Source organism: Scyliorhinus canicula, chromosome 10 (genome assembly GCF_902713615.1).
Source record: "Scyliorhinus canicula chromosome 10, sScyCan1.1, whole genome shotgun sequence".
NCBI classification, from domain to species: Eukaryota; Metazoa; Chordata; class Chondrichthyes; order Carcharhiniformes; family Scyliorhinidae; genus Scyliorhinus; species Scyliorhinus canicula.
In genome coordinates, this window is record NC_052155.1 from 109136291 (window position 1) to 109150761 (window position 14471).

The following is a 14471-nucleotide window of genomic DNA, read 5'->3' on the forward strand; positions in this document are numbered from 1 at the left end:
AGGATGAGCCGGTTCTTTGGGGGTGAGGACAGGTGTGTCAGATGTCTGTGAAGCCCAGCGAACCATGTGCATATGTTCTGGGCATGTCCGGTGCTGGAAGGGTTCTGGAAGGGGGTGGCAAGGACGGTGTCGAAGGTGGTGGGGTCCAGGGTCAAACCAGGATGGGGGCTTGCGATCTTTGGGGTCGGGGTAGAACCGGGGGTACAGGAGGCTAGGGAGGCCGGAATACTGGCCTTTGCATCCCTAGTGGCTCGACGAAGGATATTAATTCAATGGAAGGACGCGAGGCCTCCAAGCGTTGAAACTTGGATTAACGATATGGCTAGCTATATTCAGCTAGAAAGGATCAAATTTGCCCTGAGAGGGTCGGTACAGGGATTCTCCAGGCGGGTGGCAACCTTTCCTTGACTTTTTAGATCAGAGATAGACGTTCGGGGTCGTGGCAGCAGCAACCCGGGGGGGGGGGGGGGAGGGGGGGAGGGAGGGGGGGGGAGGGGGGGGAGGGGGGGGGCAGCAAGGGTCGTGGGGGGACATGCACGACTGTAACGCGGGCAAGTCTGCTCGCTGCTCATGTCTGAAACTATAGGCTGCCTTGTTTGTTAAGGTTGCCTGGGGGGGGGGGGGGGGGGAGGACTGGTGCGCGCGAGAGGGCGGGCGAGGGAGGGACATTTGCCTAGAGGGATTGTGTTGTAAATAATTTAAAAATTAGTAGGGGTAAATGTTTGTATGGAAAAACTCTTTCAATAAAAATTATTTTAAAAAAAATTAAGTACAGGAGAAATATTTTTCGACACTAAGTTCTCTCTATGAATAACACAGTGCACAAGAAGCATTTCCGGATTCTCATCTTTCATCAATTTTAAGCAGCCATTTTTCTTGCCCATCATAACAGGAGCACCATCAGCTGCACAAGATGTTATGTTTTCCATTGGTATATTATTGACATCTAAGTAGTGTTTTAGTTTATTATATATATCAGTGGCGGTAGTGGTGGTCTCTAACGATTTGCAGAATAACATTTCTTCAGCAAATTCACCTTTATCAATATATCTTACATAGGTTAGCAATAAGGCCTCACTGTCTCTCACAGTTGATTCATCCATTTGTACTGAGAATTTTCTTGATTTCAGCTTTTCAACAAGTTGTGTTTCAATATCTTCACTCATTTCATCTATTCTTCTCCTAACAGTGTTGTTACTGAATGGCATGGCTTTAACATCTTTGTCATCTTTTCCAGAACTGTTTTAAGAAATGCTGATATTGATGGTTTAATTAAATTTTCCCCTTTTGTATGATTTTTTCCAGATTTAGCAATGAGTAAAGAAATTTCATAACTAGCCTCAAGAGTACGACTGACAGTAACAGTTTGTGCAGTGAACAGAGACTTTATTGTTGATCTTTTTTCAAACTTATCCTTTAAAGATTTGAAGTAATTCTAATCTGAATTTACAAACGCACTATGTTTCGCCTTCAAATGCGCCTCAAGACGACCTTGTTTCATTGATTCGTTGGTCAAGCATTGTTGGCATTAGAGGCAGAAAGGTGACCGTTCATCATGGACAGCGGGTATGAAACCAAGTTTTAAATATTCCTCTGAATACTGACGAACTTTCTTCTTGCTTGCACTACTCATTTTATGCATAGGGTTTGTGACTGAAATAAATATATTGATGATATTCGTCACACTCAAGGTCATATGATACGCCAGCCTAAACTATGTGTATTATCTTACTGTCTATTTTCTAGTCAAATATTACGCATTTGGACTATTTAGTTTTCATCTCTGACACTGTATGCATCTTCTAGTATCATCATAATACTAAATAATCAAATATATTCACGAGCAGACAAAGAAATATGTATCAATTACCTTGCGTGGAAACACCAAAACAACTTCTTTGTTTACGATTGTTTGGACTGTGAATTCTCAGAAAATGGATTGCTTTCCCTTGAGAGAAAACGGAGAAAATAGATATTATAAGGGTAACTTAGCAAAAGCTCTTTGAATCGCATTTCTAAATCCAATTCAATAAATAAGGTTCTCCCATGACCTCGCGCGCTTCGTGCGACGTGCATGAAGAGCGATGGTATGGTGATTATGTAATAACTACACAATAAAGACCTTTTTTACCCCCAAAAAATTATTTACTCAAAATAACATCTGAAACATAAACTACATATGTTTACCTGATGGAAAATCCAAAAAAATAAAAATCGAAAATTTGGACCCAGACCTCCTCAGTCGTGCTCAATTGCCCCCCTTAAAAATCAAATTGCCCCCTTGTGGGGTGTACGCCCCACGTTGGGAACCACTGGTTTACAGGGAAGTGAATAATAAATAATGTGAATGCGAGGGCCTGTACCATTATTATCCATTTATCCTAAATATATTCAGGTCTTATATGGATTGACAATCCTGGTGGGGGGGGAGGGGGTGCTTTTGTGACTTCCCCCTGCCTGTCTCACCTAGATAGAAGATGGGAAGAGCCGGAGCGGGGTGAGGGGTGGAGGGCGAGAGTTTGTAGGGTTAGTTTGTCCATGGAAGACCCCCTCAGTTCGAGCTAGCCCAGTTTTGGTTTGTTTTCCATGGTTCAACTTTAATCCAGAGCATCTGTGCTTTTATATTTTTAGGCCCAGGAAGACTGTTTGTTATCCTGATGATGACTGGACTATATTTGTCTCTTTATCTCTTACTTGGGGTCAAGTAAGTCTTTTCTCGGGCAGCACGGTGGCACAGTGGTTAGGGCTGCTGCCTCACGGCGCCGAGGTCCCAGATTCGATCCCAGTTCTGGGTCACTGTCCGTGTGGAATTTGCACATTCTCCCCGTGGTTGCGTGGGTTTTGCCCCCACAACCTAAAAGATGTATAGAATAAGCGAATTGGCCACGCTAAATTGCCCTTTAATTGGAAAAAATTAATTGGTACTCGATATTTATTTTAAAAAAGTAAGTCCTTTCTACTGAGACGGGACTCCCTCTCTGACTGTTTTCGCTTCGGTTGAACTTTTTTGAGGATAAGGGTGGCCTTGAGTATCCCCTCTGGGATGTCAGTTCCGTGATCTTGCTCGGTGCCCCCCCCCCCCCCAGGGTGCACTGTTGTTGGTTATGGCACGGCCTGGTGGAATGGTTTCCAACACTTGAAGAAATGCAACTCTATTTTATTGAACTCTTAACTATCATACATACTTTAACTGTGGGTTGACACTATGCTGAGTTGACTGGAGACCTGAGGCTAACCTGACCAGACTATCTTACCACCACATGGTTGTTGCTCACGGGCTCTGACTGTCTCAGAGGCTGCTTCCCAAGAGAGCAGGAAAACTAGTGCCCCCTGTCTTTATAGTGGCCGTGTCCTGTCTGGTGATTGGCTGCTGTGTTCTGTGTGTTCATTGGTCATCCTGTGTGTCAATCAATGCCTGTCTGTGCACCATCATATACCTGTGTGTATATGATGACAAGGGGCAGCTGCACCAAGCCCTGGCTGCCCCTGCATCATTTAGCCCTGGCAACGCCCAATTCTGCAGCACAGTGTTGATGCCCTCGGCGATGCTCCTCAGTGACTGCCATTTGCTATGGGGCTCCCCGGCAATGCCTACCTACAACTGGGACATGTCCCCATTGACCGGCATATGCTCTGCAAAGCCTCGACTATACCCACCTGAGAATGGGACATCATAGAATTATAGAATTTACAGTGCAGAAGGAGGCCATTTGTCCCATCGAGTCTGCACCGGCTCTTGGAAAGAGCACCCTACCCAAGGTCAACACCTCCACCCTATCCCCATAACCCAGTAACCCCACCCAACACTAAGGGCAATTTTGGACATTAAGGGCAATTTATCATGGCCAATCCACCTAACCTGCACATCTTTGGACTGTGGGAGGAAACCGGAGCACCCGGAGGAAACCCACGCACACATGGGGAGGATGTGCAGACTCCGCACAGACAGTGACCCAAGCCGGAATCGAACCTGGGACCCTGGAGCTGTGAAGCAATTGTGCTATCCACAATGCTACCGTGCTGCCCATGTCCCGCAGTGCCTTGGATCTGTCCACATGGGACTGGGAGACCTCCCCCAGCGACAGGGATGTTCTTTGGAAAGCCCACCTGAGACTGGGACATGCCCCAAAGCGCTTCACCAAGGTCCACCTGGTACTGGGTCACTGTAGACTGGGAAACGCTGCCAAATCATGATGAATCATGGGACTAGTCTCGGCGGCATGGCTGTGAGCTGAGTGGGGTTGACTGTGCAAGACCGGTTTCAGTGCTGCTCTCCCTTGTTAGCAGGGGGCCGGTGAGCGTGGTCCCGGCGAATCAGCCGGCGGGCCATCATTTGCGGCATGAAGCCCATGGGGCCTAGTTAAGTGGACCCATTAACATTTTCTAGTGGTGGCGGCCTCACCGGGCCAAGCATCGGGAAGCTCACGGCACTTCTCACTTGCTACCACTTGAAACTTTTTGGTTAAATCGTACCCTACATTATAGATCACAGCAAACTGCAACATTTGTCTTCTTGACTGATTCTTTTTCAGTCACCTTTTGGTTATCGACCCTTCTGCCACAGGAAATTCTAGCAAAGCACGATACATAAATGCAATTTTTGCAATAAATTTAGTCCATTTTAAAATGTTCTCCCTCTTTTAGATTTCTAATTTTTATTACATGCTGATCTATCAATCTCAAAAATGTAAACTTTTTGGGCAAAAGGTGAATTGATTCCCCTCTAAATTTAGCAATGCAAAAGATTCCTGGACATCTGACATCTTTCTCCGCAGGATCAAGAGCACAAAACCTGGACTGGGAGCAAATTTCAGGCAAACATTGTCCACATTCCAAACACTTAACAAATGCAATGTTATGAAACAGGGACTGTATTCTAACCAACATGTGTCGCAAGCTACAGTTTCCAAGATTGTTTTCCTTTCCTCTTTCCTGATTCCACTGGGGTCACATTGGAAGCGTTTGATGAATGTATAAACTTAATAGTGCCTTTCCCACAGTTTTTCCATGTGGTTCCCCTTGCAACACTCAGCGCCTGCCCGATTCCTGTGCACTCCCCGACTAGCCTGCTTCCTTGATTTATTCCAGTCGCCCAGCTCACGGAAAACAGCCCTACCGCCATTCCTCCTCTAAAACATCAAACTGTCGCCGAAATCCGAGCAAAAGAATGTTTATTTTCCCTCATACTGACAGAATGATCCCTCTCACGTGACGAGAAAAACATACGTTTTTGGAAGGGGAACGAGGTGGTGATACTTCGGCACGAGCTGCTGCTAATAAAAAAAGGTATTGCTTAAGTAAAATGACCGAAGAAAAGTCGGAGAGTAAAGGAGAAATTAGCGGCAAGGATTTGGAGAAGCAGCTTCGTCTTCGAGTTTGTGTTTTGACTGAAATCCTGAAGACGGAGAGAGATTATGTAGACACACTGGAGTTTCTCGTCTCCGTAAGTTTACTTCTACGTTTACTTTTTAAACCGCCTGCGTTGAACAAGTTTCATGGACCGGTTTCAATTACAGCTGAAGGGATGTGTATTTTTGTCTATTCAGAAATAACACGAAGATCTTCAATGACTCTGCGTGAAATGTGGTCCAAATGATAGTTTGCTAGATTGTGATACTATTAATTCGTTAATAATAAACCAGATGAACATTAATGAATCTAGTTGGACAACTAGAATTTCATTTAATTCTTTCAGGTCAATCATCCGGAGTAAAATCAGTCACGTGTTTAATTTTGCATACATGCTAAGTGTAACAATGTGAGCGAAAGTGGAATGTATCCACCTTCTGATCGTCTCTGAACACACTCCACACATTTTAAGTATTGGAGCAAAAGTTCTGGAGTAGTTATAAGTCCAAACACGTTGCTCATCATACAGCAATACCTGCAAACGGCAATTTATACCCAGGACTGATCGTGCACAAACTAGAAAGTGCTTGGTCTAGTCTGTATTTTCTTGCTGTGCTAAAGTTTTGTGCATCGTTTCAATGCTTCTCCAATTGCATTTCTGATTGTTGTGGCTAACGACGTGCACAGATTCCCCCAATGTGAACAACAGTCCAAATATACTTTATAGTTAAGAGCCTCGCAGTTCTACATGACGCCAATGTACTCTGCAGAATAAACGCAATTCAGGTGTCTTCTGAGAAATAGCGAAAATGCCAATAATGTATCATCAGTAGAAACTTTGCAGATGGTGAGAAACTTTGCACAGTACAATGAGCAGCCCTGCGGGAAACGCTGGGAAAAGGCGATTTGGCTTGACTGTGATTAGAGAGGAAATGACGCGAATCCCGGGAATTTGGTGCCTATTTATATGAACTTTATTTCCTGATCTCAGGGAGCCCCGAGGGATTAGGAAGGAGACTGGACAATAGGCTGCGAGATGGTTGGTATCCTGAAGGAAAAATGCAACAAAACAAAGAAGCGATTTTTTTTTTGTTGGACGTTTTTAACTGTTTTGTGCATTTCAGGGATAACGTGGTCAGTTGCTTTACATTCATATCATAATTACATGGCGGTTCAGGAAACCACCTGTAAAGTGGGGGCATAACCGATTCCTAACCAAAATGTTCAATGAATAAGAAGATATAATTTAGACGTTCCATGTACATCATTAAAATTGCAGTGTTAACCTATTCACAGCATTAACATTTGAAAATTGATGTGGGTGGGCGCTGTGAAGCATATTGTGCTGATAGTAGATTCATATCAATTCAGTCTGAAACAAGAATAAAACCACAAGAGGTGCTGGAAATATTTTGCAGGTCAGCAACATCTGAAGCGAAAGAACAGATGTTTCAGATTCATGGCCTTTAGGCATATTGGTTCCTACTCTCACTATAAATACTGTAAGGCCCGAGCATTTAAATATTTTCTGTTTTTATTTCTGATTTCCAGCAAATGCAGTATTTTGCCCTTGAAATTGGAAGTAGGGTTTGACTGAGTGGTTAGGCAATCAGGTAACTAGGTATTGTTTTAAAAATTTGCTTGCTATAACTTATAATTTGAAAAAGTTACCCTGGCACTCAATCCCTGTCTGTTTTCCATGACAAGATGTGCTGTTAGGTAATTTGGACATTCTGAATTCTCCATCTGTGTACCTGAACAGGTGCCGGAATGTGGCAACCAGAGGATTTTCACAGTAGCTTCACTGCAGTGTTAATGTGAGCCTACTTGTGACAATAAAGATTATTATTATAAAATGTCATTACCAAAATTATAACTGAGAATGCTTATGTAAAATTCTCACTGCAATTCTGCCCACTGACCAGTGGTGGCACCATAGCACCCAAGCTTTGTGTCATAACTTAAGCCAAAATGGAAGAGAAATATTCCTGTCTGCTCCTCAAGTTCTTGTCTGGAGGCAAGCCCCCCCCCCCCCCCCCCCCCCCCCCCCCTGCAGGGGCTTTTCACAGTAACTTCATTGAAGCCTACTCGTGACAATAAGCGATTTACATCTGTCCTCCACCTCCGGAAAAAATCCATTCATGCACAACTTCATTGTATGTGTGCTGTGCACCACTTTAAATTGAATCAAGCTCAATCTTGCACATGGGCTTGGGTTTATCCTATGTAAGGTCTCACTCCACATCGCGCCCCCCCCCCCCCCCAAATGCACCATCCAGATCCTCCTCCCACATCCGCTTTATCTCCTCCAGTGAGTCCCTCTCCATCAAATATCCATAAAAAATGGAGTTCATGCTCTCTCCTATCTCATCCTCAGAAATTATCTTGTCCAGCAATGAAGGAGCAGTAACTGAGGAAACATAACCAGCTGCTCCCTCACAAAATTCCTAACCTGTATGTACCGGAACCCTTTCCCCCTCAGAAGCTGAAACGTTTCTACCTGTACCCCAGCTCTACCCTCCACAAATAAGTCTCTAAACCTCTCTGTCCCCTCCCATTCCCAAACCCTGTGTATCGAATCCAACCATGCTGGAATAAATCTATGATTTCCACATATTGATGCTCACATTCCCTCCAGCTTAAAATGTTTCCTAAACTGATTCCAAACTCTTAACGAGGCAATGACTACCGGACTCGTAGAGTGCTTGGCCAGCGAGAATGGAAGTGGAGCCATCACCAGCGCCCTCAGACTTGACCCGATACACGAAGCTGCCCTCAAACCGACCCTCCCTCTATGATCCATTTGTGAACCTTCTCAACATTTGGCGCCAATAATAGTTCACAAAATTCTGCAATATCAATCCCCCTGACTGCCTGTCTCTGCAAAAATGCTCTTCGGATCTAAGGCACTTTCCCTTCCCACACACAGGTTGAAATCATCCTGTTAACCCTCCCAAAAAGAAAGTTGGTAGGAAAATTGGGATATTCTGGGAAAAAAAATTTGGAAGGATTGTAATTTTTACGGTTTGAACCCGCCCTGCCAGCGATAACGGGAGAACATCCCACCTCTTTAAATCCTCCTTCAATCCCTCTACCAGTTTGGCCACATTCAACTTGTGCAATAGAGCCCAGCTATGTGACACCCATATTCCCAGATACTATAAACTCGACCTGACCAGCCAAAACGGAAACCTCCTAAGGTTATTGGGTTACGGGGATAGGGTGGAAGTGAGGGCTTAAGTGGGTTGGTGCAGACTCGATGGGCCGAATGGCCTCCTTCTGCACTGTATGTTCTATGTTCTACAACTCCTCCTCTGGGGTGGCCGAATACTGCTGATGCCCTGCTAGAATGGCCTGCTCCAACCTCTCACCTTCTCTCTATGCACATTTATTGAAATTAGCTTGTTCCTGATTACTGCCATCAACGCCTCCCAGAAAGTGGAGGGAGACAGCTCCTTGTTCTTATTTAATTCAACATATCACTCCAATCCTCTCATGCACTCTTGTCCATCAACAGTGCCGCATGCAACCACTATGGTGGTCGCTGGGTGCCTCCCTTCTCCATGCACTGATTCGCAAAGTGTGGCACATGGTCCGATATGATAATCGCTAAGTCATATCACTTGAAAGCCGAAGTGCCTTATCCATAATAAAATAGTTGATACGGGAGTAAATGCAGTGTACATGTGAAAAGAAAGAAAGCTCCTTTGCTCTTGGGAACCCAAACCACCATGGATCCACCCCCATCTGCTCCATGAACCCAAGCAACTCCTTTGCCACTCCTGATACCTTCAGGGATTTGGGGCATGACCGGTCCAGCCTGGGGTCAAGCACACAAAGGCCACCTCTTTCGCCAACTGCTTGCACATCTTTGCCACATATTCTGTGGTTCTGGCACCCTCAATGCCTTTAGGCAGCCCCACCATCCTTGAAATTTGCTGTCTTGAGCTGTCTCCAGGTCATCAGCCTTGGTCCTCAGTTTACTTTGTTCCTCAAAAATCACCACCATCTCTGTCTACAGAGGTAATCCAATCTTTGTGGTCAGCAACCATCCCCTGAACCTTCTGGATCGACGAAGTCTACGACTCCAACCACTCTTCCACCCTCTCCAGGGAAGCCGGAAATGGTTCTGCCACTCTCACCAAGTCTTCAGTGACCTAATAGGAACTCAACCAACATGTCTGTCGACCACTGAGCGGGCAACAATGCCACAGGTCCCTCTGTTATCTTTCCCCCCCCCGATCCACATGTTCGCTCCAGGTCCAAAGAATGCCCCTAGTTCAACACACTCCTTCCCTGGTAACTCTTTGACATCACTTACTGGAGGAGAAATCTTAGTTCTTCTATTTCACCACTTTTCCACCTGCTCCACCCCTGCAAAAAGGGCCAAAAAACTAGTCCTCAGGCAGGAGCCACCTTATGTACTCCATGGCTGCCACTGCAAGTCAGCACCTGTTTTTCATCATTAATGACTGGGATGAAGGAATATAAAGCTGTAAATACTAGTTTGCAAATTTTATTCTATTAGAATGTGAAATTGAGAAGGAAGTTACACATGGACATATTCTATAAAGAATATAAATAAACTGAGTGGGGAAATCTATATCAGGCAGAGTTCATTGTGGAGAGGAATGAGTTAGTTTACTTTAGAAAGACAAATCAGAACATTTTCTTAATGCTGAGAGACTAGGAGCTGTGGTCATTTAGATGTCCATGTATACAAAGGAGGGAAGGTTAGTGCATAGCTACAAAAATAGCCATAGTTTAATGGAATGTTGGCCTTTTATCTCAAATGGGTTGAGATACAAAAATGAAGATGCTAGTTTTCAGTTATTAACGCATTGGTCAAACCCCAGATGGAATACCGGGATCAGATTTTCCAATATGAGATGGGAAATGGGAGAGGCTTGAGACTGGGTCACAAACCCATTACCATGGGGAAGCAGAATCGAGCAGTGTTCTCTGGGTCAGGCCGTTAATTAGGTAAAGGAGGGTCAGTCATCCAGTTAGCTGCCAAAATGTGGGAACCGAGGTGGAGCACAATCTTTGTGTGACAGACATCTTCCTATGTATTTACTATGACATTAACTCCTACCAGTATTCACCTTCAATTGTCCTTCCACCCTTTCCTTATTGTGTACTGCTCTATAGCTCACCATCTTATTTCATGCAATTCACCTTGATTGAGTTTTCTTCTCTCCTGACTCACCTCCAACTTACTGCACGTCTGTCCTCAAATGTGTCTGGAACCTGAGGGCTCCAAAATTCCAAAAGTTGGACTTATATTCGTCCCTTAAGTGTTCTAAATGTCCTGTTAATAGTGATGAGTCAATTCTGAAGCCTGCCTTGACCCCTGCTGACCGAAAGCTGCTGCTGGCAGAGTTGGAACTTCTGACTGCGCTGTGTATTGGCAATTTTCTTTCATGCCCACTTCCATTTTGGCCCAATCTGAGGCAGGAAAAGATGACCTGTGTTCAGTTTTGGGAACTGGATCTCAGGAAAGATCTAGTGCCCTTGGAGGGGTACAGAGATAATTCACCAGAATGATACCGTGATTAAATTAAGGCACAGGTTGCAAAAATTTGGTTTGATTTTTCTTGAATTTAGATGGGGTGATCTAGAACATAGAACATAGAACAGTACAGCACAGAACAGGCCCTTCGGCCCTCGATGTTGTGCCGAACAATGATCACCCTACTTAAACCCATGTAACCCGTATACCCATAACCCAACAATCCCCCCATTAACCTTACACTACGGGCAATTTAGCATGGCCAATCCACCTAACCCGCACATCTTTGGACTGTTCAAGGTCTTTGAATAAATAGTTCAGGGTATCAATAGGGGAGATAAAGAGAAACTAACGCATCTGGTGAGGGATCAGAACAAAAGAATATAATCTAAAAAAAAGATTTGAGCCAGGCAACTTGGAAATGAACTCAGAAAGCATCTTCTCATACAAATAGCAATGGAAACCTGGAACACTCTCTTGCAAAAGGCTGTGAATGCTAAGTCAGTTGAAATTTCAAGACTGGATTGATTAATGGATCTTTGTTAGACAAAGATATTGATTCATATAGATCAGAATGGGTAAACAGAGTGGAGGTATAGCTCAGCTGTAACTTGATTGAATGGTGGCACATGCTTAAGTATTGAAAGGCCTAATTTGTTCCAGTGTTCCAATATCTGTAGGTCTTCGGAGGTTATTATACCCGAGGCATCCCAGAAACCCAGTTCATTAATGACTTGGACAAAAACCTATTGTATGGAAAATGGGGAAATCTTGCAACGAGGATATGCAACATGAGGGGAGAAAATTAATTGTGGGTGTTTGCTTTTGACCGCCGGATCAGAAGGAGGAATTGAGCCAAAGATTTTCCAGTTAAATAAATAAAGCAAGTGCAGGGATACAAGCATTTATTATGAGGAACTTCAAATTACGAGAGAGAGATTGGGGAAAAGTACGGAGGATGCATTGTTGGATTGTTTATATGGAACAATGGTCAATGAACGGATATGACGAGTGACATTATTGGACCTGATATTAAGTAACAAACAGATGTTGACCAACCCAAATATAATGTATACTTTAATATGAATGAAATGGAAGTTGCCATAGTTCCTGAGGACCATGGATTTCTCTCCCCTTTTGAGAAAGAGAACTGACTGGTGGTGATTTAACCTGAGGGTCAGCACACCTCAGGGAAGGTTCCTTCATGGGTAACCTCAGCTGGTACGGCAATTGAACCTGTGGTGCTGGCATCGCTCCGCATCACGAACCAGCTGTCCAGCCAGCTGTGCTAACCGGCTCCATAATATGAGTGACCACAAATAAAGTGAAGCTTAAGGTTAGGATTTTGATAGCAAAGTGCATTACAACAGTGATATTCAAAGAGCAGGCTTTGACGGGATGAAATGTGAACTAAGGAAATTGACTGGACAGCACCGTTAAAGGAAAAAAGGCCAGGTGAAATGCTTTGAAATACCGTCTAAAGCTACAGGTAGCACAGTAACATGGTAAAAGAGGGCAGCTAAAATAAAACAAAGAGGTTGGACGTTAAGGTAACAGGGATATTCTTCTATGCTCAAAAGAGGAGACCATCATAACTCATCCTCACCGAATTTCAGGGCTCGATGGAAATCAAAGAAAGTAGGAAAATAAATATATCACCTGAGGAAATCAAAGAAAGATAAGACATTGGGTCTCGATGGCATGCAAAATCAATGCTTCTGCCGACCCAATGGAAAGTACTGTCCAAGGAAGCAGGAGAGCATAGATTAGCTATTTAAAAGAGCGAGTGATGTAAAGGTATTAGCACTTGAGACTGGTCAAATGAACTGCAGAGTCAATTAGAGTGCTATATTTTTCCATATTCTTGGATTTTTCTCTTGGGGGAAGAAACATACTGTGGTTGGGCTGTTTTGATGTTTTTGTTGCAAACACAGTCCAGTGGTTCAGGAATGTAGCTTTTCAAAGGAACAGAACTCATTACTGGGGAGCCATCCTGTAGATTCTGTGGAGGCTGGCTGTCATTTTTCACTGATCAATGGCAATGCCAGTAAAGTGTGAACCCAGTTCTCATGGTGGGGTTGCCCCACATGCTGTCTTTCAAGGAAGGGGTCGATTGATGCCTCTGTGCTTGCATAGAGAAATATATTCAGGAACTTCCTGTCAGTTCTGCAGCTCTTATTTTATTGATAGAGAAGTGAATACTTGAAGGTTGTGTGAGAGTGGACTCAACATCCATAAGTTTTCTGTGTTATGAATGCTGGTCCTTGTTCAATATTATCGAGAGTAAAACATGTTGGGGCGAATTTTCTGCCTCCCCGGTCGCATGTTACTTGGTGGCGCGCCGTCACTGGCAGGGGGATTCTCCATTCCCATCACTGGGATTTCCCATTGTCGGCACCCCTATGTTACCGGGAAACCCGCGGGCAGGGGTGCTCTGCCGGCGAAATGGAGAATCCCACCGGCAGAGAATTATTTTGCGAACTGTGAAGCTGTAGCTTAAATGTTTAGTTTATTTAAATCTCCTTTGCTGATTGACCTTGTATAATAGGGGCGGCACGTGGCACAGTGGTTAGCTGAGGACCCGGGTTCAAATCCCGGCCCTGGGTCACTGTCCGTGTGGAGTTTGCACATTTTCCCCGTGTCTATGTGGGTTTCACCCCACAACCCAAAGATGTGCAGGTTAGGTGGATTGGCCATGCTAAATTGCCCCTTAATTGGAAAAAAAATAATTGGGTACTCTAAATTTATAAAAAAAAAGACCTTGTATAATTGTCTAAGTTATACATATGATTCCTAAGTTATAGCCACAATAAGAGTGATTATTTTCTCACTATCTGAAGACCAGGTGAACATGAAAAAGATTATCGCATTTCCAATAACCTGGACATAGAACATACAGTGCAGAAGGAGGCCATTTGGCCCATCGAGTCTGCACCAACCCACTTAAGCCCTCACTTCCACCCCTATCCATGTAACCCAATAACCCATCCTAACCTTTTTGCCATGATGTGGAGATGCCAGCGTTGGACTGGGGTGAGCACAGTAAGAAGTCTTACAACACCAGGTTAAAGTCCAACAGGTTTGTTTCAAACACGAGCTTTCGGAGCGCAGCTCCTTCATCAGGTGAATGGAGAGGTATGTTCCAGAAACATTTATATAGACAAAGTCAGAGATGCCAGACAGTGCTTGGAATGCAAGCATTTGCGGGTAATCAAATCATTACAGATCCAGAGATAGGGGGTGATCCCAGGTTAAAGAGGTGTGAATTGTCTCAAGCCAGGACAGTTGGTAGGATTTTGGACTTGCCTTTGACAGAGTCGAATGGAGTTACCTGATGGAGGTACTGGAACGGTTTGGGTTTGGGCCAGGGTTCACCTCATTGGTAAAATTAATGTACTGCGCTCCCATGGCGATTGTATGGACAAATGCCACCAGCTCTGAATACTTCCTGCTGCACAGAGGCATGAGGTAGGGATGCTATTTTTCCTGACAATTGAGCCACTGGCTATCGCCCTTAGAGCGGCGATGGGGTGGAGCGGTATCCTGAGGGGAGACAGGGAGCACAAAGTCTCACTCTATGCGATGACCTCCTCTATGTCTTAAACCAATT

The 14471-nt window shown here is 44.3% G+C and overlaps 1 protein-coding gene and 1 pseudogene across 1 annotated transcript in view; one reads left to right on the forward strand and one right to left on the reverse strand.

Annotated features, from left to right (window-relative positions):
* Positions 1–755: 755 nt before the first annotated feature.
* Positions 756–1722, reverse strand: LOC119972136 (annotated as a pseudogene).
* Positions 1723–5024: 3302 nt separating this feature from the next.
* prex2 (phosphatidylinositol-3,4,5-trisphosphate-dependent Rac exchange factor 2) overlaps positions 5025–14471 on the forward strand; it is a 624716-nt gene continuing 615269 nt past the window's right edge. Inside the window, exon 1 of the mRNA XM_038808469.1 lies at positions 5025–5443. Within this exon, the coding sequence (XP_038664397.1) occupies positions 5303–5443 (141 nt within the window). The 5' untranslated portion in view covers positions 5025–5302. The remainder of the gene's footprint in view (positions 5444–14471) is intronic.